Here is a 25031-nt window from a genome sequence, read left to right on the forward strand (position 1 = left end):
CAAACAGTCATGTATCACATTTGTTTAGATTGAATCAAAACTACTTTGATTGTATTCTTACTTTAACTTTCAAAGAACACGGATGAATGATTTACAAAATGGTGTGTGTGTTGATGAATATATTAAACTCTTTGAAACTGTTTAAAAGCAAAGGTTGTACCACGGTTACATAATAGTAGCTATTTATGATGGAAAAGAATCCAATGAGAAACAAAAGATTTCTATAGAGATTGTATTATATTTCCAAAAATATATGTACAGTCTATTACAAAGGTTACAAAGCAAAAAAGAAATGTCCTATGTAACAGGAAATTGTCTAAGAAGTAATGATTTTAAAGTTCTGCTGTTTGGGGAAAATACTTTTGACCGATGAATACTCAATACTCTCATCACAGAAAAAAATAAATAATACATTGACAATTCATATAACTGTACATTAAACTAAAAGAGAAAATAAAAACAAAATACAATTCTAGATGGAAAACCTGTCTTTGGTCCTAAATGAGAAAGTATGTACAACTGAAATCTTCTGGGTGACAATAATCATCTGCAAGTGAGATAGAAAAATATAGTGCATTTTCAATGTATTCAGAGCTCACTACAGAGTAATATGTGTAAAAAGACAACTATATAAATAAAAATGTACAGGTTTTACAATTAGAACATATACAAAGTTCCCCTCGGACCTCAGATCTTTCTGACACAATCAACAGTGCTGAACTCTTTGGAATCATCCAACACCTATGCATTGCAAAGGCGTGTCCACAATTTCCAACAGTTTGTCCAAAAGGTTTGAAAATAATAATCATTCTACTTTGTATTTAAAATGTGTTCTCATTCCTGAATCCAATCAACTCACCACACAAACTGCATTCAGCTTTGTTGAAACAGAACAACATCCCCATATATTCACTTGAACATCCTCAACAAGAAAACAGGTAAGAAACAAAGTAAAAGCGGAGAGGAACCATGAGGATGGAAGGTTGTGAAGGCCTGTGAAGGTTACAGATTATTTATATGGCAGATCGATTGTATCCAGGTCTTAATCTCAATTCGGCTCAAATTTGCTGTCTCTACAGGACCCCAGACTCAGAGAGAGAGGGAGGAGGAGGAGTGGGGGCCTCCAGCTCTGGGGTGTGAAGGCCCCTAGGGGCCCGCTGTTAGAGATCAGAGCAGGGGAAAGGAGAGAGAGAGAGAGAGAGAGAGAGAGAGAGAGAGAGAGAGAGAGAGAGAGAGAGAGAGAGAGAGAGAGAGAGAGAGAGAGAGAGAGCCTGCTTGCCTTCCTGTGAACTGGGGAGTTTTGTGCTGACTGAATGACTTTACGCTGGTATTCAATTCAAAGGGCTGGCATGTTCCCAATTGCTGAGCTTTGCTGTATGGATAAAGAATGGGTCTGTCTGTGACATGGGGCCCAGAGCAGGCTGTGCATGGTCTGATTCCCTGGGTACCCCCCCCACAGGTGTGAGTCCCTTTGGACCGAGCACAATGGAAATTAATCTAGGAAAAAATAGACAAAGTCACTAATGGCTTCACAAAAACTAAGCTTGCAGCCATAGTCCATGATAGTGTTTCAAGGTTGGTTTTCTGAAGACCAATTCAATCTACAGGCATATTAAAAGGCGTCTTAAATAAACCATTGGGAAAATCTGAATCTATGATCAGTCCATAAAGACAGCCTTGGATATAATTGCAATTGGAAATACCTATATTTTCTTTACTTTAAATGACAAAGAAATGAGTGAATCGACCATCAGAGTGCTGGAGACATATTCAACGTGATAACATTCATTTTGTTGTAGAAAGAGAAGACTGCGATGGCACCATTAGGTTGGCTCTTTAGCACATCTCTGCAGAGCCCATTCCTTATCTCTGTGCCGTGATTAACATGTGAAGGGCCAGGTAAGTTAAAGAAAAAAGCCTAGAAAACACTTTTATGCATGTTACATCACCCTGTTTGCCTGGAAAGGTTTAAGCAGAGACACATTAATAAACATGTGGCTGGGACGCTATGTGATTTTCAGAGTATGAGCATCATAATAAGGAGTATTAGGATTTTCAATATATTATGATAATATTAGTTAGTGTATTTAGTGTACCTCACACCGAACTGAACGCCTGCAAATGCAGTGTGCTGCAATGGAAAAGATGATGTCATGACTAATATGTATGACTCTCCGCTGGTTGAATGTCATTTCACTCCACTGTAACAGCCATATATTCCAAACATGCTCATACTCTGTGACATTGTTATCAAGTCATTAGCATGCCACGGTATACCATTTCGTAAGTGGCATTACTATTTCATTATTTGATAACTCGGTATTGTACTGTACCAATCTATCGTCCCAGCCCTATAATCCAGGTCATCTTCAACTGGAAAAAGATCAATACATATTCCTTTTTCCTGTTGGTGACAGAACATTTCCAAAGAATTTTCCCAGCACATCTGATATTTGTGTAAAACCCAGCACCTTAAAATCTCAGAGGACCATTTCCACCTGGGCTAATTATTGCTCTGTTCAATATTCTACCCTACACTGACTGCGTTAACCATCACTGTGCATGCACTTGATTTGATCTATTCAAGTTCAGGATGACAGGATACCACAAAGAAAAAAAGGGAACTTGACCATTCCACCCTACAAAAGACTGTCTCAGTGAATCGCAAAAAAACTTGCCATAGAAGTGCCGAAAAAATAATGGGAATACATTTGTTTTAAGGGACAAGTACTTGTAGAACGAACATACACAGCCGTTCATAGATTCACCCTTGACAACTGTTTTCACCAAAATAGGAAAGAAATACCATTTGCTGCAACAACAAAAAATATGCTTGTTTAGGCATTTCAAACCCTTTGCGGTGGATCAAGTCTCTTTAAGTTTCAATACAACCTTTCTACAGTGCTGTCTGTGGAAACGTTCAAATAAATAATTCAACAACAAAACATTTCAGATTGAAAGTATATTGGACAATAACGTAAAATAATTCATGTGGTAAACATAAACATTGCCAATTTGATGCTTGATATTAGATATAAAAGTTGTGATCAATCTGAAATCGAATTGCCTTGTTGGTGTCATACTGTTTCGCAATTCCTACATAGAAATTTGAAATGTTTTCATTATACAACGAGAGCATCTGTCTTCAGAAAAATTCATACAACAAGCCACTCTTACAAGCTTGAAAAAACCAAGTGAATACTACTATCCTTGAAGTCACTGATCTGAGGTGCAGGATGCCATTTCCACTTCAGAAACATCAGGGAGAAAAAACACAACTCACTGCAAACAGTTAAAACAGGCAGTAGTGTCTCAAGACAAACTGGTCGAGATCATCTCCACCAAAATGTTCAGACACCATATTCATCCTCCCTGTCCTTTTGATGGGAACGTTTACCCTGTTGTCAAGTCCCAAAAAAAAGGAAGAAAAAATTGTAACGGGAAAGAAAGATGTTAGATGACTTTACGTACCAGACCATGTCACTGTGCCTTCTGAAACTAACAAAATTAACAAACTAGAATAAAAATAATAATTTTTAAACATTGCAAGGGAAAAAAGTTTTGGGGGGGATTTCTTTTCTTTTTTAAGTGAAATCCATTTTCATGGTGCCCTCCCCCCCAAAATTCATAAGGTTAAAAGATCAAGGTAATATGGATAAAACTCCTTTTCCAAAGCTCCATCTCTATTTGTGGTTGAGTTTCTCAGAGCGGCATCATGTCCAGGGAGTATTCTCTCAATCTCTCCTTGGTACCCATTCTAAAGAGGGGTTAAATCCTTTGCCAAGGAACAAAGGAATGATTTTAATTCCGATAACATCCGGAAAAACAGAGTCAGACACAGGAGACGACGTCACGTCACATGATTTGTTATGATTATCCTGGGAAGTTCTGCCCTTGCGCTGCTCTATATAGCTCTTTGCCCCCCTGTCCACAGGGGGCACTGTAGTCTATCATCACACCTGGATGCCCGTGCCGTGGAGATTTAGCATCTGGGCTCTCATAGTCTGTATGTTGCTCATGATCTTCTTCTGATGTCCCACTAAAGTGATCCCCAAGCTCATCACATCCCTGCAAGACAAGACAAACAATCATAAATCACAGCACTGTACCACAAAGATGTTCAAAACGTCTCATGATTTATAGCACTAGGTATTTCATTAAAGGAGAAATGGAGGATAAAAAAAATACATGTAAAACTCGACAGGCTTGTTCATGAATCAAAATGATGAAATTTAAATTCAGTGAATTTTGAATGAGAAAATAATTCTAAAATAACTCTCCAGAACTGGCTATGGTGGCTTTGGCATCCACAAGTGTTTTAAAGTTCATTACTCGATTGACATCCTGGCCACAGATTCCAGTGAGCTGTAGCCTTCGGCGGTGAAGTTGTCTTTGTATCTCTCCATCTTGATGGCCTCCAGCCACTCCCCCACCGAGCGGAACGTCGTGAAGTCTGGTGTGCTCTGATCTAACAGGGGACTAATCGGTCTGTGGGATGAGCAAGACAAAGAAATGAACATCTTATGCAAAAACATTCCCACAGAAAATACAAATTCAGCTGTAAACAAAACACAAAGACAGCCAAAGACATCCCGGGGTGCAGTAAATTGCAGGTGAAAAATAAATTAACACATTCTTTACACTTCAATATCAAATTCAAAAGTGACTATGCTATCTGATCCTCTTTTTCAGGCAAATATGTGTGCTAAGTAACTATCAAAAACCCTCAACATCAGTTGATGTTCAAACTCAAACCTCCACAATGGCCCCCAGAAATGGAAAAGTTTTTTTTACATTTTCAGGGGGGTTACGTTCTCAATCTCACCCAGAGAGATTGTGTTCAGACTGTAAATATAATTAATTTGACAAATGTCACAGTGGGGTCCAGAGTTCCCACAGCACCTGAAAGTCCCAGGAACTCATTACAGCGATTGATTTAAAAGCCCTGCTATTGACCATAAAGCCATGGAAGCTGCTTTGGCTTATTGATTCTCAGGGATTTATCTTTCATCTGTGAACTCCTATGGATAAATCAACCATTGGATGCTCTGAATTGTCCACTAATGTAGTTCCATAGTAATGAAATATGAAGAAACAATACATACTTCCAGAGTCTTAAACAGATGGCGGATCTTAATTTGATCACTCTTTTGTTGCTGAGAATTCGTGATTGACATAAATTCACTGAAAACGCAGTTATATAAACAATATAGCACTCATCATGTAGCCTACTTTTGGCTGGCTAAAATTGTAGTATACCTTTAAAGCTCCCAATACCCTTTATTTACAACGTTTCCAGCCTAAGCACCAATTAAGCAACATTGTGAACTAAACACAGGATTATTTTGCTGTGGCAATATACAGGTAACTGCCAGAAATGATCTTACTAGGTTTTACACCTTGTCATAGATTCTGTAAGTGTCTGGAACTCTATTGGAGTGGATGTGACACCATTCTTCCATGAGAAATGCCATCATTTGGTGTTTTGTTGATGGTGGTGGAAAAAGCTGTTCCAGAATCTCCCATAAGTGTTCAATTGGGTTGAGATCTGGTGACTGAGACAGACATGGCATGCGGTTTACATCGTTTTCAAGCTCATCAAACCATTCAGTAACCACTCATGCCCTGTGGATGGGGGCATTGTCATCCTATAGCAATGGTAGCCAAAATAATGTCTTGCCCAGCATTTTTATACATGACCCTAAGCATGATGGGATGTTAATTGCTTAATAAACTAAGGAATCACACCTGTGTGGAAGCACATGCTTTCAATATACTTTGTATCTCTCATTTACTCATGTGTTTCTATTATTTTGGCAGTTATCTGTAGGTCAAATTAAAATTCTACATCTGTAGCAAACATGGTCAAATCTAATGAATGAAGCTGAAAATTCAATTGATTTCATTAGAGTTTTGTAGTGCTCAGTCATAGGGTTAATGAGACAAGCTTTCCTTACCTTGTGCATGTTCCCAAAGGGGTTTTTAAGGTATTGGGATTGCGAATCATCTTATCAAGGATGCCAACTATTTGATCAAATTTGGGTCGATCAGCCCTGTCTTTCTGCCAGCAGTCCAGCATTAGCTGGTGCAGGCCTGGAGGGCAGTCCATGGGAGCAGGGAGGCGGTACCCCTCCTCTATTGCCTTTATCACCTGGGAAAACCGAAACACAGGAGAGTCATTACCACCACATAAACACAAGTCACCACTTCCTACAGTTCATTACCATTTCTTCCTCTAATCAAGATAAACAGGAAGTGTCAGTACATAAGTCTTTTGTGGTTCGCTATATACAGACGTGGTACATCGAGGGGAAACAAGCCAAATCGGATGTTCATCGCTCAGTGTCAGCATGTAAAGATGATGGTGAGACACAAGGACACAGAGTAGCAGGACCCAGCTATTGAGAGTAGCAATAGTATGTCCCTGTATGGCACTGAGATTAGTCACTGGAAGAGCTGCTCCTGTCTGTTATAAAGAACCAATAGACATGATTGTAATTCATTTAGCCAACAGTGGAACTTTTTTCCTTTAGATGCATCATTTATACTGTTTGTCTCATCAATAGGGGGGCATCTGCATATTCTTAAAGCTACATCTATTCTCACTGTGTCAATAGTTCAAAACCAAGTCCATTGAAAGTCTATGGCGTGAGAACATTTAACATTAGGGGCAATGGGAAACTTTGATTTGAGACTCAACAGTCTCTTCCTCTATTCTAGGATTTATTTTCTGCAAATATTAATCTGTTATTCCTGCCAGGGCTATTCAAACAAAACTGAACTATGGAAGGAAAAGTGTCGAAACACTGAAACTGTTGAGGAAATGTAAATATTTCTCTTTGTGTATCCCAGAGGAGCTGTTTGCCAACATCTTGACAGAGGAACTAAAATCCCTGACATTGATGCCTGTCAAGTACTAAAATGGCTAATCATGTTTAGTATTTCTACCAGCTGATTGTTCAATCAGCAGGCTTCCCATTAGGAGTTGAGAGTAATATAATCCTTTGTAGTTTTTTTCTGCTGAGGAGAAGAATGTTTGTCCTACTGGATTATATCATCTTTAACTTTGCCAAGGGAGACAACTAACACTGGAGCATCTCCCAGACTAGTATTTGCAAACATTGGTGGATTTTGGGCTCCTGAGTGGCGCAGCAGTCTAAGGCACTGCATCTTAGTGCTAGGTGAGTAAGACATTTAAACGTGTTAACCCTCGCAAGGCTGCAGGCCCAGACGGCATCCCCAGCCGCGCCCTCAGAGCATGCACAGACCAGCTGGCCGGTGTGTTTACGGACATATTCAATCAATCCCTATACCAGTCTGCTGTTCCCACATGCTTCAAGAGGGCCACCATTGTTCCTGTTCCCAAGAAAGCTAAGGTAACTGAGCAAAACGACTACAGCCCCGTAGCACTCACTTCCGTCATCATGAAGTGCTTTGAGAGACTAGTCAAGGACCATATCACCTCCACCCTACCTGACACCCTAGACCCACTCCAATTTGCTTACCGCCCAAATAGGTCCACAGACGATGCAATCTCAACCACACTGCACACTTCCCTAACCCATCTGGACAAGAGGAATACCTATGTGAGAATGCTGTTCATCGACTACAGCTCGGCATTCAACACCATAGTACCCTCCAAGCTCGTCATCAAGCTCGAGACCCTGGGTCTCGACCCCGCCCTGTGCAACTGGGTACTGGACTTCCTGACGGGCCGCCCCCAGGTGGTGAGGGTAGGCAACAACATCTCCTCCCCGCTGATCCTCAACACGGGGGCCCCACAAGGGTGCGTTCTGAGCCCTCTCCTGTACTCCCTGTTCACCCACGACTGCGTGGCCACGCACGCCTCCAACTCAATCATCAAGTTTGCGGACGACACAACAGTGGTAGGCTTGATTACCAACAACGACAAGACGGCCTACAGGGAGGAGGTGAGGGCCCTCGGAGTGTGGTGTCAGGAAAATAACCTCACACTCAACGTCAACAAAACTAAGGAGATGATTGTGGACTTCAGGAAACAGCAGAGGGAACACCCCCCTATCCACATCGATGGAACAGTAGTGGAGAGGGTAGCAAGTTTTAAGTTCCTCGGCATACACATCACAGACAAACTGAATTGGTCCACTCACACAGACAGCATCGTGAAGAAGGCGCAGCAGCGCCTCTTCAACCTCAGGAGGCTGAAGAAATTTGGCGTGTCACCAAAAGCACTCACAAACTTCTACAGATGCACAATCAAGAGCATCTTGGCGGGCTGTATCACCGCCTGGTACGGCAACTGCTCCGCCCTCAGCCGTAAGGCTCTCCAGAGGGTAGTGAGGTCTGCACAACGCATCACCGGGGGCAAACTACCTGCCCTCCAGGACACCTACACCACCCGATGTTACAGGAAGGCCATAAAGATCATCAAGGACATCAACCACCCGAGCCTTCATCCAGAAGGCGAGGTCAGTACAGGTGCATCAAAGCTGGGACCGAGAGACTGAAAAACAGCTTCTATCTCAAGGCCATCAGACTGTTAAACAGCCACCACTAACATTGAGTGGCTGATGCCAACACACTGACATTGACACTGACTCAACTCCAGCCACTTTAATAATGGGAATTGATGGGAAATGATGTAAATATATCACTAGCCACTTTAAACAATACTACCTTATATAATGCTACTTACCCTACATTATTCATCTCATATGCATACGTATATACTGTACTCTATATCATCGACTGCATCCTTATGTAATACATGTATCACTAGCCACTTTAACTATGCCACTTTGTTTACATACTCATCTCATATGTATATACTGTACTCGATACCATCTACTTTATCTTGCCTATGCTGCCCTGTACCATCACTCATTCATATATCCTTATGTACATATTCTTTATCCCCTTACACTGTGTATAAGACAGTAGTTTTGGAATTGTTAGTTAGATTACTTGTTGGTTATTACTGCATTGTCGGAACTAGAAGCACAAGCATTTCGCTACCCTCGCATTAACATCTGCTAACCATGTTTATGTGTGACAAATACAATTTGATTTGATTTATTTGATTTGATTTAGATGCGTCACTAGAGACCCTGGTTTGATCCCAGGCTGTATCACAACCGGCAGTGATCGGGAGTCCCATAGGGCGGCTCACATTTGGCCCAGAATCGTCGGGGATAGGGGAGGGCCGGGCCGGGGTAGGCCGTCATTGTGAAATCATGATTTGTTCTTAGCCTAGTTAAATAAAGGTTCAATAAAAAATGTTAAAATGTTACTACTTATAGATGTAGTATCTTAATTTGATCACTCTCATTCGTTCCTGAGAATGTTCCTGTTCCTGTAAACTTGTAGTGTATTCTAAGTTTAAAATGGCTTCTAAAGTTTATTTCCACCTTAAAATATCAGACTTGTTTTGCCCTAACAAAAAATTTATCAACCCCTACAAAAAATATCCATTAATTCTAATCCACATAATAATTCACATTTTCAGTTGCTACAAAATTAGATTAATAATATAATTAAATTAAGATCCTACATCTGTAAGTATCATCGTTACTGGTGTTTGAATTGGCGGCCAAACTCCTCTAAAGCCACTTTTCCGATCAGCATGATGAACAGCTATGCAATGTTCATCTGTTCCAATTTAGCTGAAACAAAGCAATGACCACAGTTCAAACTAAAGGCTCTACATGACTAAGTAAATAGCTCTGGAATTATTGAACTCAGCTAATGGCAGATTTGGTTTTCATTATCCTAACTCATTATAAAGGTTAAAAGCCGTTTTGAAGTCAGAAAATTATTTGTATGGCTGGGTAGCTACTATTTTTCTTTATATTATCATATATACATTTTATGAATATCAATCTCTGATTAAAACGGAATCAATTAAAAACTAACAATCCACCTCATTTAACTCTGAATAGTAATTGTGGCCCATGTTTAAATCATTTATAAGAATTCTGTTAATTCTGTTAACCCCTGGGCAATATGGTAGCTAGTCCCTGAGCTACATGTGAAACCTGACATGACATTTGGTGTATAATTGACTTTATGTAAGAGAGCAACTCACATCTTGATTGGACATGTCCCAGTAAGGCCGTTCCCCATAGGACATGACCTCCCACATGACAATGCCATAACTCCACACATCACTAGCGGAAGTGAATTTACGGTACTGGATGGCTTCCATTGCTGTCCATCGAACAGGTATCTTTCCACCCTGTTCAGTAAAATGCAGGTCAATGGCTGGAGTAAATATCACATTCATTATATCCTGCATCTTCCCCTAAAACATCAATTCAAATAGAGTTATAACTCTGCACACAGGGTCAGCAAAACTTGAAAACCTTCAAAGCAAAAACTCTACCCCATAGACTGCATGCTTTGCATATTGAATAGCTAGCTAGCACAGGCAAGCATCCATATTTTATACTACATGTTCATGCATTGGCTGTTGGCTGGATTTGAGTATTCAGAGAGAGCGCAAGGTGTCTAGGAAGGGAAAGTAATACGGGGCTGGCTTAATTGACTCACCGTTGTTGTGTAGACAGCCTCGGGATCATCGTCGATCACTCTTGACAGGCCGAAGTCAGATACTTTACATACGAGATTGCTGTTGACAAGGATGTTTCGTGCAGCCAGATCTCGATGGACATATCCCATGTCAGAGAGATATCTCATCCCCGCAGCTATGCCCCGCAGCATTCCCACTAACTGGATCACTGTGAACTGACCATCGTGTTTCTGTACACAACAGAAGACAACCGTCAGCTAATCAAGATCCAGTGAGATCCAGGTCACAAAGCTATTGCAGTGCTTTTATTCATAGAATAAGAAGCTCTTATTGGGAACATATTGTATTATACATGTATAACTGGTAAGGGATTTGCCATTTGAATGCATTGAAAGGTTCTCACCCTGAGGAAAGCATCTAATGAGCCGTTTTCCATATATTCAATCACAATCATCACCGGTTTTCCTGAAAACAAAGGTGACACTTTCCGTTAATTGACTCATAAATATGGCTTGCAAGTGTTTATTAATGACGGCCTGCTAAAAATACATTTCCGCCTCAGTGTTATATTGAGCCGTTTGTTTGTAATTAAGTGTTAACATCTGCCCCTTATATTAGGCTGTCTAAATTAGAAAAAAATAAAACAGGGAGCAAGGCTAATTCAATCAGATACTTCTCAATGCCATTCCTCTTGACTGCAGCACTTTCACATTGTACAGCTAGCAAAATATATTGTAAAATGTTCCTCTCATGTCTTCTTCTTGCAGTTGGTCTGGCAACTTAACCTTTTCACACATTCATGTGATTCACTAAATGTACAAAACATTAGGAAAACCTTCCTAATATGTGATTTGCACTCCCTTTCACCCTCAGAACAGCCTCAATTAGTCGGGGCATGGACACTACAAGGTGTTGTTAGCAATTGATGTTATTCTTCAATAACACAAACTCCAAAGCAAATCAGGTGGAGAAAAATAGGTTTATTTGAGGACAAATCAAGATGTTATGCTGGGAGGTAGATGTTTAGTCTCCCCTGTCCTCAGCTTTTCTCCACCGAACAAAGGAACAGGATGCCATTTATAACCCCCCACCCTAGCCTGGGGTTGACCAATCTGAAAGTCCTTGCAGTACGACTGGGCCAATGGCCAAATAACAAGTATCCTGCTCCCGACTCAATGTACAGAACGTAGCACATGTAGCTCTGAGTTCAGGACAGACATTCCACAGATTCTAAACAGCTGTTGAACTGAAGACCAACTATTTACATCAACAATTCCCTATTGACCATTAGTACTATATTTAGTTTATTACTCTCGTCCTCTCATCCTCTAGGTTGTGTATTTATCTTCAAAATATTCTTATAGTGTCAAAAGCATTCTACAGGGATGCTGGCCAATGTAGACTAATGCTTCCCACAGTTGTGGCAAGTTGGCAGGATGTCCTTTTGGTGGTGGACCATTCTTGATACACACGGGAAACTGTGGAGTGTGAAAACCCAGCAGGCTTGCAGTTCTTGACACAATCCCGTGCGCCTGGCACCTACTACCATAACCTGTTCAAAGTCACTAAAATGTTTTTGTCTTTCTCATTCACCCTCTGATTGGCACACACACAATCCATGTCTCAATTGTCTCAAGGCTTAAAAATCCTTATTTAAACTATCTTCTCCCCTTCATCTATACTGATTGAATTGGATTTAACAGGTGACATCAATAAGGGATCATAGGTTTCACCTGGACAGTCTATGTCATGGAAAGAGCAGGTGTTCCTAATGTTTTATACATTCCGTTTATAATGACTGTAGCAATTTAACACTTGAAATGCAAGCTAAAACCAAGAAATATTGACATTTTATGTGGCCTTAAAGCATGCTCTTTGAGTGCATTTGCTCGAATTCCTTGCTAGAGCTTTAGTCATGTGTGTGCGTGTGTGTATGCGTGTGTGGGTGTGTGCCTGTGTGTGTGTGTGCGTGCGAGTGTGCATGTAAAATAATGCAGTCCTTACCTCTGGTCACCACTCCCTCCAGATGGACAACATTGGGATGGTCAAACTGGCCCATAATGCTGGCCTCACAAAGGAAGTCTCTCCTCTGTTTCTCAGAGTAGCCCACCTTCAAGGTTTTAATGGCCACTGACGTGTCCCGTTTCCCTGGGAGCTTCATCCGTCCACTACACACCTCCCCAAACTCTCCTGTGAGACCGACAGAGACATAACCTGTCATGACCCTTAAGAAAAACTAGCATTTCATGTTTTGACAAAGCGCTTAGTGTGTTTTCAGACAAAACAGCTGCGCTGCAGGACAAAAGAAATTGGAGTAGGACATCTTGTTCTGCTCTGTGGAGTGTAGCAGAGACACATAATAAGACAAGCTGTGGATATATAGATACTATCATTGACTGCTTCTCTAAAACTATTGTGGCAGCAATTTATCAGCTGTGAGCTGCTTTGCTATATTGTCTTGCCTTTTACAAAGTAGCAGGGCCACACATTAATTGCAATGAACTTTTCCCCACTATCAATATTCGGTGAGGATAAACCGTGTCCCCATTCAAGGTGTAAATATGTGGTTGTCATTATGATGTATGAGTATACGTGACTAAACAGAGAGAGCTGGGAGACACCAGCCAGACTCACCTGCTCCAATAACTCGCTCAATCTTAATGCAGGACGCGTCAAGCTCCTTGGCAAATTGATGGACAGCCCTGTTGGGGTCCTCGTAGGTTTCTGGGTCAATGTATGTTTTGGTGCCTGGAAATTTAACTGTAGAAAGGTAAGGGGATTACTGTTACGATTAAATATGCATACAGAGCACCAGGCTGGCCGGGCGCTTGACAGGCACACCATTACCAAGAGCAACCATTCAGAAGGAATTGCTAAACAGCCAGCTGATGGAAAGCATCCATGTCAAAAGGTCTTTCTACAAAAACCCTAAACCAGACATTTATTATTTTATGTTACTCCTTTTTTATTTTCCTCCAATAGAAATGAAAACGTTATTATATTTTCTTCCTAACCTCCTCACAAAGGAGCAACAAGGATTTCAGCAGCCTAGAATGGGATTTGCTGCGAAAGTTGTCTGCTATACTGAGCAGGGTTTTGAGTTAGCTAAGTCTTTCAAGCTCTGCCAGTGAATTTAAAAGTCTGGTAAGGAAATCCCTCATATACTGTAATACGAGTCATAGAAGACAGTTATTTTCTTATGGTCTGTGACTTGATAACCTTCTGGATTTTGCTACCCAGATAATGGTGACTTTAGCTCTATCACAACTAGTACAATATTACGATTATAACACAATGATACTGGAAAGGTTCATACATATTCATGCGCACATAGAGATGTATGATCTTAATTTGATCACTCACAATTTGCTGAGAAACAGAAATGTGTATTCAAATTTTTAAAAGGATTCTAAAGTTTGTAATTTCAACTTTAAAATGTCAGGCTTGACGCCCTAACGAAAAATGTGGATTATAAATCATTCCATTAATTATAATCCACATAATAACATATCATTTCTGTTGCTGAAGGATTATTTTCCTGCTGTAGCAAACTGGCTCAAATTAAGATCCTACATCTGTAGGGTAAAAAAAGCCACTGCCTGAGAAAGAAGCAGTGTAGTTCTTCCCATGTATACAACACCACACTAATAAATTACAGGGTTATAGTACATGACTGTGTTCCACTGACCTAATTTGTTCATATCAAATTATACCTAATTATAACATAACCTGCCAACTTCAATACCACAAGCTATTTAATGAGATGCACATAGCGGAAGAGTGACACACAGCGAAAACACAGTACAGAGTGAAACAAGGAAAACAGACACACCAAACACCATCATTAAATGACTAATCAGCTCCAGGCTCAATAATGACTAACATAAATTTTATAATATCCTCTGCATACATCCTGGAAAGCCATGTTGGCCTATCCAGTAACATAAACACAAACACAGTGTGTTCCAGCGAGGAGCTCCAGCGATGGCAGCTGATATTTCCCTCCAATCCATCCTATAATTGCTTTGTCCATCCAAACTGTCACTGGATCTGATAGGGAGACATCTTACCACGACTTCCGGGCACTAGACAGAGGACAAATTGGGCCTACATGTTGAATTCACGCACTATCTGGCTTCTGTCACCCTGCCAGTCCCTCTATTAGGCCCAACAACACACAGCGGAGAGCTCTTGTTTGCGTTCCCATCTCACAGTGTTTTTAGCTGAAGGACCTGTGCCTTCCTGCAGCTTGATCTGTCAGGTACTTATCAGCCGAGGATTGCGAAACGCCAACACAGCCCTCTTTCTACCACTGTAGCCATGTGACACCTTGAACCTTTGTTTCACAATCAGCAGTTTGCCTACAGCAACAGATCATTTGGGCTTCGCTTGGGAAGATGTCTGTGGCTGCATCTCTAGGGGCATCGTTAGGATGGGGTGGTGTGTGTCCGTGTGTGTGTATTGGTTAAAGGAGCCTAGAAGAGGAACCTTGGGATAGAGTAAATATGTGTGTACATCTCTACATCTCTACTCCGAGTACCACCAGGAGGTCGACAGCATCCTCCTATCCTACCAAAGTGGCTGAAAAGTTGGGCCTTTACATTTTTTATGAAGAAATTTCTCTTTCAGCTCTGCCCTGGATCACTGTCTCTGACAACTCTCATATTCATGTGTTTGCAGTTTGGAGCCTCGTGTCCTCTTCTCAATAGATGTATCTATCAAATACCAACCAGATGCTAGAGTTGAAGTCGGAAGTTTACATGCACTTAGGTTGGAGTCATTAAAACTTGTTTTTCAACCACTCCACAAATTTCTTGCTAACAAACTATAGTTTTGGCAAGTCGGTTAGGACATCTACTTTTTCCAACAATTGTTAACAGACAGATTATTTCACTTATAATTCACTGTATCACAATTCCAGTGGGTCAGAAGTTTACATACACTAAGTTGACTGTGCCTTTAAACAGCTTGTAAAATTATGTCATGGATTTAGAAGCTTGAGTCAATTGGAGGTGTATTTCAAGGCCTACCTTCAAACTCAGTGCCTCTTTGCTTGACATCATAGAAAAATCTAAAGAAATCAGCCAAGACCTCAGAAAAAAACTTTGTAGACCTCCACATGTCTGGTTCTTCCTTGGGAACAATTTCCAAACACCTAAAGGTACCACATTCATCTGTACAAACAATAGTACGCAGGTATAAACACCATGGGACCACAAAGCCGCTATACCACTCAGGAAGGAGACGTGTTCTGTTTCCTAGAGATGAAAGTACTTTGGTGCGAAAAGTGCAAATCAATCCCAGAATAACAGCAAAGGACCTTGTGAAGATGCTGGAGGAAACAGGTACAAAAGTATCTATATCCACAGTAAACGAGTCCTATATCGACATAACCTGAAAGGCCGCTCAGCAAGGAAGAAGCTCCAAAACCGCCATAAAAAAGCCAGACTACGGTTTGCAACTGCACATGGGGACAAAGACCGTACTTTTTGGAGAAATGTCCTCTGGTCTGATGAAACAAAAATAGAAATGTTTGGCCATAATGACCATCGTTATGTTTGGAGGAAAAAGAGGGAGGCTTGCAAGCCGAAGAACACCATCCCAACTGTGAAGCACGGGGGTGGCAGCATCATGTTGTAGGGGTGTTTTGCTGCAGGAGGGACTGGTGCACTTCACAAAATAGATGGCATCATGAGGTGGGAAATTATATGGATATATTAAAGCAACATCTCAAGACATCAGAAAGTTAAAGCTTGGTCACAAATGGGTCTTCCAAATGGACAACCCCAAGAATACTTCCAAAGTTGTGGCAAAATGGCTTAAGGACAACAAAGTCAAAGTATTGGAGTGGCCATCACAAAGCCCTGACCTCAATACCATAGAGAATGTGTGGGCAGAACTGAAAAAGTGTGTGCGAGCAAGGAGGCCTACAAACCTGACTCAGTTACACTAACTCTGTCAGGAGGAATGAGCCAAAATTCACCAAACTTATTGTGGGAAGGCTACCTGAAACGTTTGACTCAAGTTAAACAATTTAAAGGCAATGCTACCAAATACTTATTGAGTGTATGTAAACTTCTGACCCACTGGGAATGTGATGAAAGAAATAAAAGCTGAAATAAATTATTCTCTCTACTATTATCTGGACATTTCACATTCTTAAACTAAAGTGGTGATCCTAACTGACCTAAGACAGGGAATTTTTACGAGGATTAAATGTCAGTAATTGTGAAAAACTGAGTTTAAATGTACTTGGCTAAGTTATATGTACATTTTGTTGAAGTCAGAAGTTTACATACACCTTACTTTTAAACTCAGTTGGGGGCAATGTTGTTGGACCCACTTCCTGTGAGGCGACAGGCAGGAGCATGCTGTAAGTGAGATGTTTCAATGTGTGTGTGAGCTGATGAGGATAGAAGGGACTCACATTGAAAATACAGCTCCTCGTCTCCTTCCTGGTCTGCCTTGCTGTAGCCACAGTGCCTGACAGGGAGAGAGGCGGAGGAACACACAATCAATTGATCGGGCCGAGGCAGAAGACTGTCTGTTTTACTAGAATCTTAATGCAGCGCCACAATGCTGCAGGTACAGATACAGTTGAGAAGCATGGGAACACTGTTTGGCTGCTGATGTTGAACTAAAGTACCCACCTCTGGTATTCCATATACATACTCTGTAAAAGACTGTTTAGTAGTCCTTGTTATATGTGTAACATTGATGTATTGAATGCACCCTCGGGCAGATAATTCGTAGTACATGGTTGTTCTATAGCACTGTACAATATGGTTTGCCAACAAACTGAACTGATAATGGAGTGATGATTAACATGCAGGTTAATGTCAAATGGATATAGAAATAACATGTGTATGGCTCTACCCCCATGTAAGGCATGCTGTGATGAAATGCTATCCACATATAAATGAAGGACCACTGGAGGAGAGCAGGGTGGTGACTGTCACACAGGAGGGTTGATCTGGGAGGAGACGGCTACAGGCATAAGTGTCATAAGTGTATTACTGTTTAACACCAATGATGTAACACACGTGCAGGCACACACACGCACACACTCACACACGCACACACACACACAAAGAGGAGACAAAAGCTTAAATTTTAGAGTACTTTTATCTCTATAATGGATCCATTACAAAAAAATAAACATGCAAAAAACCGAGTCAGTTGTGTGAGAACTGGAAAATGATGCATCACAATCCATTAGCACAGCATGCCATAGACGATGGGTGCCTGTGGTGTGTGGTGGACTGACTCCACGGCTATGGAGGCCTGTGAGTGACAGAAAGGCTAACTGACAAGCAGAGACTCACAGCAGTGGAGAGTCAATGGGGCCCGCGAGAGCGTACCTTCTCCCAATGATGAAGCCAAACACCATGAAGACCAGGATGATGGTCCCCGCCACGGCCACCACTGCGATGATGATGACAGGGTTCTGCTCGCTGGAGACAATGGTGGATGCTTGGAGAGGGACACACATGCAAGCGCGCGCACACACACACACACACACACACACACACACACACACACACACACACACACACACACACACACACACACACACACACACACACACACACACACACACACACACACACACACACACACACACACACACACACACACACACACACACACACACACACACACACACACACACACACACACAGAGACAAAGGGCACACAGTGTGAACATTCAGCACATCAGGCATTGGAATCTGCAGGACATAATAGAACCAATGAGTAGCGAGCAGGGAGACTGATAACCCCCTTCTCACCCTTTACCACAGAGACATGGAAGGCTAGTTCTATTTCTGGGCCCTCTGCATGCACGCCTCCACTGTTTCAGAAAGTGGGCTTAACGGTCCCAGATGGTAATGCTGGTGCCCTTCATTTGAAACAATGACACATTCGGTTTGGATTGTCTCCCGTTCAGAGCCTATTATGCTGTTAGACTGTTTGCATTGACAAACCACCAATTGCTCAAAAGAATGGTGCTAAGGCACTTTAGACTGTCAGTGCACATGGTGTATGACTGGGAGAATTCATGCATTTTAAATCAAGTCACTTCAGTTGCTATATAAACACCAGCGAGAGAGGAGAGTAATGATTTCTGAGCCCTGGCACTTTAGTTGGGACCTACTGCTCCTTGTGGATGATCCTCAACCATATTTCTAAATGGGATAAATGGAGCTATGAGATCAGTGGCATTTTGATGAAGGTCTACACACTAATCATCTCTGCCTGTGCATGTGTTTTGCTGGTACCTGAGGCCTCCTCCTTGGTAGTGATCTCCAGGCGGGGTCCGTAGGTGCCGTAGCCGGCCGTGGTGAAGGCTCGGATTTGAAACACGTAGGCTGTGCTGGGCTTCAGATTGTTCACTGTGGCTGACGTGGATCTAGACTTCACTGTGGAGTAGATACGATCCTTCTGGTCCTATAGAGAGGAACAAACAGGATTTGTGTTATAATCATCCTGTCAATTTGCAACCATAGACAGTAGACACCAGTATGTCTAGATGATGAATGAATTGACTCAATCTGAGACACCAAGATACAGCCAGAATGTGTCTGTAAATGTTTGAATGCCTCAGTTTGTCTGGTGTTTTTATATGATTTCAGAAGATGTATTAATGAACTATTTAACCCTATCTGGGGTTAAATAATTACTCTCTGTGTAGACTCTCTATCTCAAACCAATAGGAAGAAAAAAAGCTATGATGCCAGGCTCAGAATCCATTTAGAATTTACAGACTGCGTGTACTGTGTCTTTTGTTGTTGATCTGTAAATGATTTGCTCTGCAAAAAACCCAAATGGAATGCCAAAGCCTGTTAGGAGTGAAGTCATGCTTGCTTCCAATTTTACAGCTGGGCAGACTATAGCTACAGTACGTGACACAGGAGACTGATTCCTGGCAGCCTGAGAGGCCATGGCCAACAGGGCCTGGAACATCAGGAGTCATGGAATCTAGCCCTTTGATTTGTTGTGTTAAACCCACTCTTCTCAACCTCCTCAACCCCATCGCTACCTTACTCATCTGCTCAGACTTAGGACACGCGTGAGCTGAGGTTATATTATATATGAGGGGGTGAAGGGGGTGAAGGGGGGGAAAGGAGAGAGGGAAGATACAGAAACAGATTGTTAATGATGGCAGAGTAGCATGATAAAGTGTGTGCTGCCTGGTATGTGTGTGTGGGTGGCTGTGAAGAACCAGGGACTGATTAAAATCTTATGAGCGTCTCATTCATTATTGCAATTATGGGACAAAGGATCTCCTCGCAGAATCCTGCCGATCCCACTCGCAACGGCATGCAGATAGAATGTGAAGTGAAGAGTAGGCAAAATGAAACTAAAAAGGAGAGGATAGAGATAGGGAGGGGGTGGGGATGGGGATGGGGGGGGTGGGGTTTGGGAGAGCCAAAGTTGTCTGTGTTCAAAGCTGTAACACAATCACACACAGGTACATACACACGGACAGGCAACACACACGCTCTCTCTCTCTCTTTCGCTCTCTCTCTCGCTCTCTCTCTCGCTCTCAAACACACTCACTTTTTCATAGTACTTAATCTCATATTCAGTGATGACTCCGTTGGGCTGCTCAGGCTCCTGCCAGGAGAGCTGGACGCTTCGCTGCTGCACTCTCTCCCTGATGACCTCACTGACTTGGGAGGGAGCTGTTGGAACAAGACGTGTCAATAAGTGATGGGCAAACCCACTCTGCACACAGTCTTTTTTCCTAAACTTTTTATCCATGCAATTGGTTGCATGTTTAAATGTGTATTTCTTTCTCAAACTCATCAAACGCACGCACACAAACAAATACACACACACACACACTATTCACACGGCTGCTCCTAAATGTTTACACCTCTTAATTACAGTGCATACAGCGTAAAATAGCATTATCCCAGCCAGTGTAAAACTTCAACATGTGGCTTCTGAATACATGTGGTCCTTCATAGCTCAGTTGGTAGAGCATGGCACTTGTAACGCCACGGTAGTGGGTTTGATTCCCAGGACCACCCATATGTAAAATGTATGCATACATGATAGTAAGTCGCTTTGGATAAAAGCATCTACTGAATGTCATATATTATTATACTGAATATTACAATGAAGTAAAATAAATTCCAGTGAGATGGCGGTCGAACCGGCAGCACTTATTCTCCCTAATGACAGAGGCATTCAAAAATCCTTTTAGTGAAATATACCTGTAACCTCGCGACACCTGGTTTGTAGCAGAGTAATTATCCGTTGCACTGAGCATAAACTCTGAACGTCAGTCTCTTTTTCCCCTTCTACAGCACAATTAAAGTGTCTTGTTACTGCAACGGGTGTGAAGAGCTGTGAAGTTAAGCTTGTAATTGTACATTGTAACAGTTCTGAATATTTAAATTCTCCCACATGTTTGAATATCCATTGTTAAGCAAGAAGAAGTAAACAGAGGCAGGTTTTTATGTAGCAAAGATAATAAACTCAAGGTAATGAATTCAAATCTTTGTGCAGATGGGGCGTGCATTGCTCATTGCTGGTGTGAGCTGGAAGATGGACAGATTGGTGTATGACACTCTTCCTTCCACACAGTCATGACTCAAGGCCAGTTAGGTTCTGAATGAAACAATGCTTTTACAAATTATGACACAAGGTTTAACTCCAGAACTTCCACAGACAATGGAAAATACTAATTGAACTTGAAGTTATGAATATACAGTAGAGTATATCCTTTCAGCTTTCAGCTTGCCCTCCCGGACCACCTGAAGGCACCACAGACTCTGGGCTTTCTGTTGATATCTGTGCTCCTTGGTGTCCTTGTTCCTGGTACTGTCAGCTGGGTTCTTAATGTCTAGCTGTCTTCACTTGTTTTCTCTTTATTTATTATTTTATGTACTTTGAGATTATACTGTATAGTGAAAAGCGTTTTATAAATGTAAGAAATAAATAAATAATTATTATCCTATATCCTATGAGAATGTCTATGAAATAAGCAGCAAAGGGATTTTGCATAGGAAGGAGGAGGGGGAGCCCAATTGTGTGGGAAGGAAGGTTGAAGTTGGAGCTCAGAGCGGATAAAGTGCTGATGTCTCTATGTGTCATGCTGTTTAGGGACCCAGTAGAAGAGGGGCTCTCGGAGCTGTTGGGCCCCAACAGGGCCTGACCCCAGATGTGTTTTAAGATGATCTCCCCGCTAATGACTGCTGCTGGATTTAAACCTTGTTAGGGCTCATCTGCATTCCTGACAGTAACGCACACGACACCAGAGACCCTGTCACAAACTCCCTGTTTTGATATGTCTCATATAATCCTACCAATCCAACCAAAGCAAGGTAACAATATATCTTTTTCACAATGGCCTCGCAGTTACTGGGACGATTAAGTTTCCACAACAAAAGGTTAGGCAGCCTAACTTGGGCCATCTTGGATGCTTGTTCTCTGCACCCTGCCCTGTGACTGGTCCTTTTATAAGTACAGACAACCGCCTTTCTCCTGATCGATGGATGTTCTGGTTTGAGTTTAGAACAGCCTCAAGACACCTCTAGCGTGGGTTTGTTTGGAAATTGAATTAAGATTTTGACTGTTGTGAGCCCCCCCTCTCTCTCTCTCTCGGCCTGCCAGTTGGGAAACACTGCCCTATATAGTGCACTACTTTTGGGCACTTAAGGGCCCTGGTCAAAAGTAGTGCACTATGTAGGGAATAGGGTGCAATTTGGGACACATACTTAGGCAGGCCTCATCATCAGATCCTCCGGCCCTGAGCCTTCTGCTAGGACTCTTGTCAGTCACCCAGCAGACCATCCAAACATCACTCCTCCACTTCACCCCTCCCTCCCTCCCTCCATCCCTCCCTCCCTAACTCAACCACAGGTGACACACATCTGCAATGTTTTGTTTTCACTAGGTACCATCATTAGATCAATGCACACCATGTGCAGATCTGTTCCACAGGAGAGAAAAAAGTGAATTCTCCAATGATCATTTAAAAAAGGAAGGGGTAGCAGTGGCCTTGAAGCATCTCAAATGTTTGAGGGGTGAAAATGAGTGAGGGAGTTGGGTTGGTTATTAATACGGACAAGGCATGTTCCTTTAAACTGTTCTATTCCTCCCCTGTGGATTACTCAGGCAGCACCCTGTGACAAGCATTAATGACGTACTAAACATTATAGAGACCAGAACCCAGACAGCCACAAGACTTTTAACAAACCCGAGGGGCTTAGTGTACCAGAACATTTATTAATTGTTATGCCCGTCTCAAAGTGACTGTTTGGGGGAAAGCGTTTGTGCAATCACTCAGTCTGCAATGTTAGAGAATGTATTAGTGACCCCCAACACCTCCCCCTGTAAAGCTAACTCATCCGGAAGCCCACTCTCTCTCATGCGCTGCATTTGAATACCTTTATGAATACATTACGCTGGAAGATTTTAATATCCGCTTCTCTTTCACTCAGCCGGTTGGTTCTGAGTAAGTCTATAGTGGCGGAAGTAGTGGCAGAGAAAATGTCAGTTCATTATAGAAACTCCTTTCTTTCTGCTCCTCTAGAAACTACTCTGCTTTTAATTACCAAACTACTGAAGTCAAGCTCGAGTATCTGACGCCCACATTATTGACTGAGCGTACTCGATGACGTATACTATCTTAAAAGCCATGGTTACTTAACAGCATTTAAATAGAAAATGAGTGGGAGATTGCTGCATCTAACAGGCTCTGCACAGTAGACAGGAAATCTAATAACAACAAGGTGATTTCAACACTTTAAACACCTGCAGATAACATACATTGGGTTAGCCTATGATATAAATATTAGGCCAAGGAAACGGGTGTGATGTCACACAGACAGGAACCACCTCAGACATGTTTTACACACAGTACGTTGTTTTTGGTCTGTCCTCTAGATTTCATTCTGTCATGACCACTAAGTTTGATATTTATGGCCCACTTAAGGATCTCAATTTTAATAGATTGGGAGCCTCTATGAAAACATCAAGATCGGCGACAGTATGGTCCCAGGGTTGACACTAATGAGCTATGACATAATCCCCAATACTTCCCATTTGACATTGTGACTCACGTAGGAGAGAAAAATTCCCTGGTATTAAATGTTGGCGGCACCCAGGAGAGAGAGGGATGTTGAAGCAGTGGACGAAGGGAAGTAGAGATGGTGTGTGTATGTGTGCATGCGCGTGTGTGTGTGTAAGAGGTGGGTGTACTCCCTCATTGTTATAACTAGGTTTCCAGCTATAGCCTAACTGGCTGGGAGACAGTGTAGTCTTGCCTGAGCTGGAAACAGCAGACTGGGTCTACCAGCCTAGTAGTGAAGGTTCTTCAATCACTCTGGGAGCAGACATGGAAAAGAAGACAGAAGGAATTCACCTTTTGTGTTCAGAGCAAGCAGTAGAGGCTCAGTGACTCAGAAAATAAAAACCTCAGACAATGATAGGCCCAGCCTTTGATGAATGTGAGGGGAACTGCCGGGATTGGCTAGTGGGCCTCGATCTGCACTGGTGTGCGTCCTTCATCCGCCCGCTCCACTGCCTGCTGCGACGAGCCACACACGGAAATGTGCTTTCCCAGCCACCACCGCTCACAGCTTTGTCACCTCCGCTTAGAGTTCGGGGAGGGAGATGGTGAGAGCGACCACAGCAGACGTAAATTGTTCAGCCCCGTTAAGTAACGCTTTCATTTTGTAGAAGGATCAAGGCTTCAGCTTTCATGTGGATGACATCGCTGAGTGGAGTCCTTTGTAACAGAGAAATTCCCAAGCTCTGCTCAGCACCTACAGCAGAACCAGGGTTCTCTCCTTTCACTCCCAGCACTTGGCAATCTCCTTCTCTTTTCAAACAAGTCATTAAATATAGATAATAAGCCAAAGCTAGAATGTCTTTATTCATCTGTGAGTTATATTTCATTTGATCATCTCTATATTTACCCTAATTCAAATTCAGTGTGAGTGCTACGTATAAAAGAGTGTCTGTAAAAATACCCTTATATAATTACCCTCATAAAAATACCCTTATAAAATACCCTTGTAAAAATACCCTTATATAATTACCCTTATAAAATACCCTTGTAAAAATACCCTTATATAATTACCCTTATAAAAATACCCTTATAAAATACCCTTGTAAAAATACCCTTATATAATTACCCTTATAAAATACCCTTATATAATTACCCTTATAAAAATGCCCTTATAAAAATACCCTTATAAAAATACTCTTAAATAAATATTCTTATATAATTACCCTTGTAAAAAATACCCTTATAAAAATACCCTTGTAAAAATACTCTTAAATAAATATCCTTATATAATGACCCTTATATAAATACCCTTATAAAATACCCTTATAAAAATACTCTTAAATAAATATCCTTATATAATTACCCTTGTACAAATATTCTTATATAAATACCCTTATAAAAATACCCTTATATAATTACCCTTATAAAAATACCCTTATAAAATTACGCTTATAAAAATACGCTTATAAAAATACCCTTATGTAGTTACCCGTATAA

At 41.6% G+C, this 25031-nt stretch overlaps 1 protein-coding gene across 2 annotated transcripts in view; it reads right to left on the reverse strand.

Annotated features, from left to right (window-relative positions):
* Positions 1 to 218: 218 nt before the first annotated feature.
* LOC123990664 (ephrin type-A receptor 7-like) overlaps positions 219 to 25031 on the reverse strand; it is a 95355-nt gene continuing 70542 nt past the window's right edge. Inside the window, exons 6-17 of one of the 2 annotated variants that reach the window (XM_046291397.1) lie at positions 20069 to 20193; positions 18787 to 18955; positions 17869 to 17980; positions 16935 to 16990; positions 13142 to 13255; positions 12512 to 12697; positions 10911 to 10972; positions 10528 to 10737; positions 10064 to 10213; positions 5958 to 6151; positions 4333 to 4488; positions 219 to 4068 (exon numbers count right to left, since the gene is read on the reverse strand). In XM_046291397.1, coding sequence (XP_046147353.1) covers positions 3954 to 4068; positions 4333 to 4488; positions 5958 to 6151; positions 10064 to 10213; positions 10528 to 10737; positions 10911 to 10972; positions 12512 to 12697; positions 13142 to 13255; positions 16935 to 16990; positions 17869 to 17980; positions 18787 to 18955; positions 20069 to 20193 — 1649 coding nt within the window. In that variant the 3' untranslated portion in view covers positions 219 to 3953. Of the gene's footprint in view, positions 4069 to 4332; positions 4489 to 5957; positions 6152 to 10063; positions 10214 to 10527; positions 10738 to 10910; positions 10973 to 12511; positions 12698 to 13141; positions 13268 to 16934; positions 16991 to 17868; positions 17981 to 18786; positions 18956 to 20068; positions 20194 to 25031 lie in introns of both variants that reach the window. The other variant, XM_046291396.1, reaches the window with a different exon arrangement.

Source organism: Oncorhynchus gorbuscha, linkage group LG12, assembly GCF_021184085.1.
Source record: "Oncorhynchus gorbuscha isolate QuinsamMale2020 ecotype Even-year linkage group LG12, OgorEven_v1.0, whole genome shotgun sequence".
Taxonomy (NCBI): Eukaryota; Metazoa; Chordata; class Actinopteri; order Salmoniformes; family Salmonidae; genus Oncorhynchus; species Oncorhynchus gorbuscha.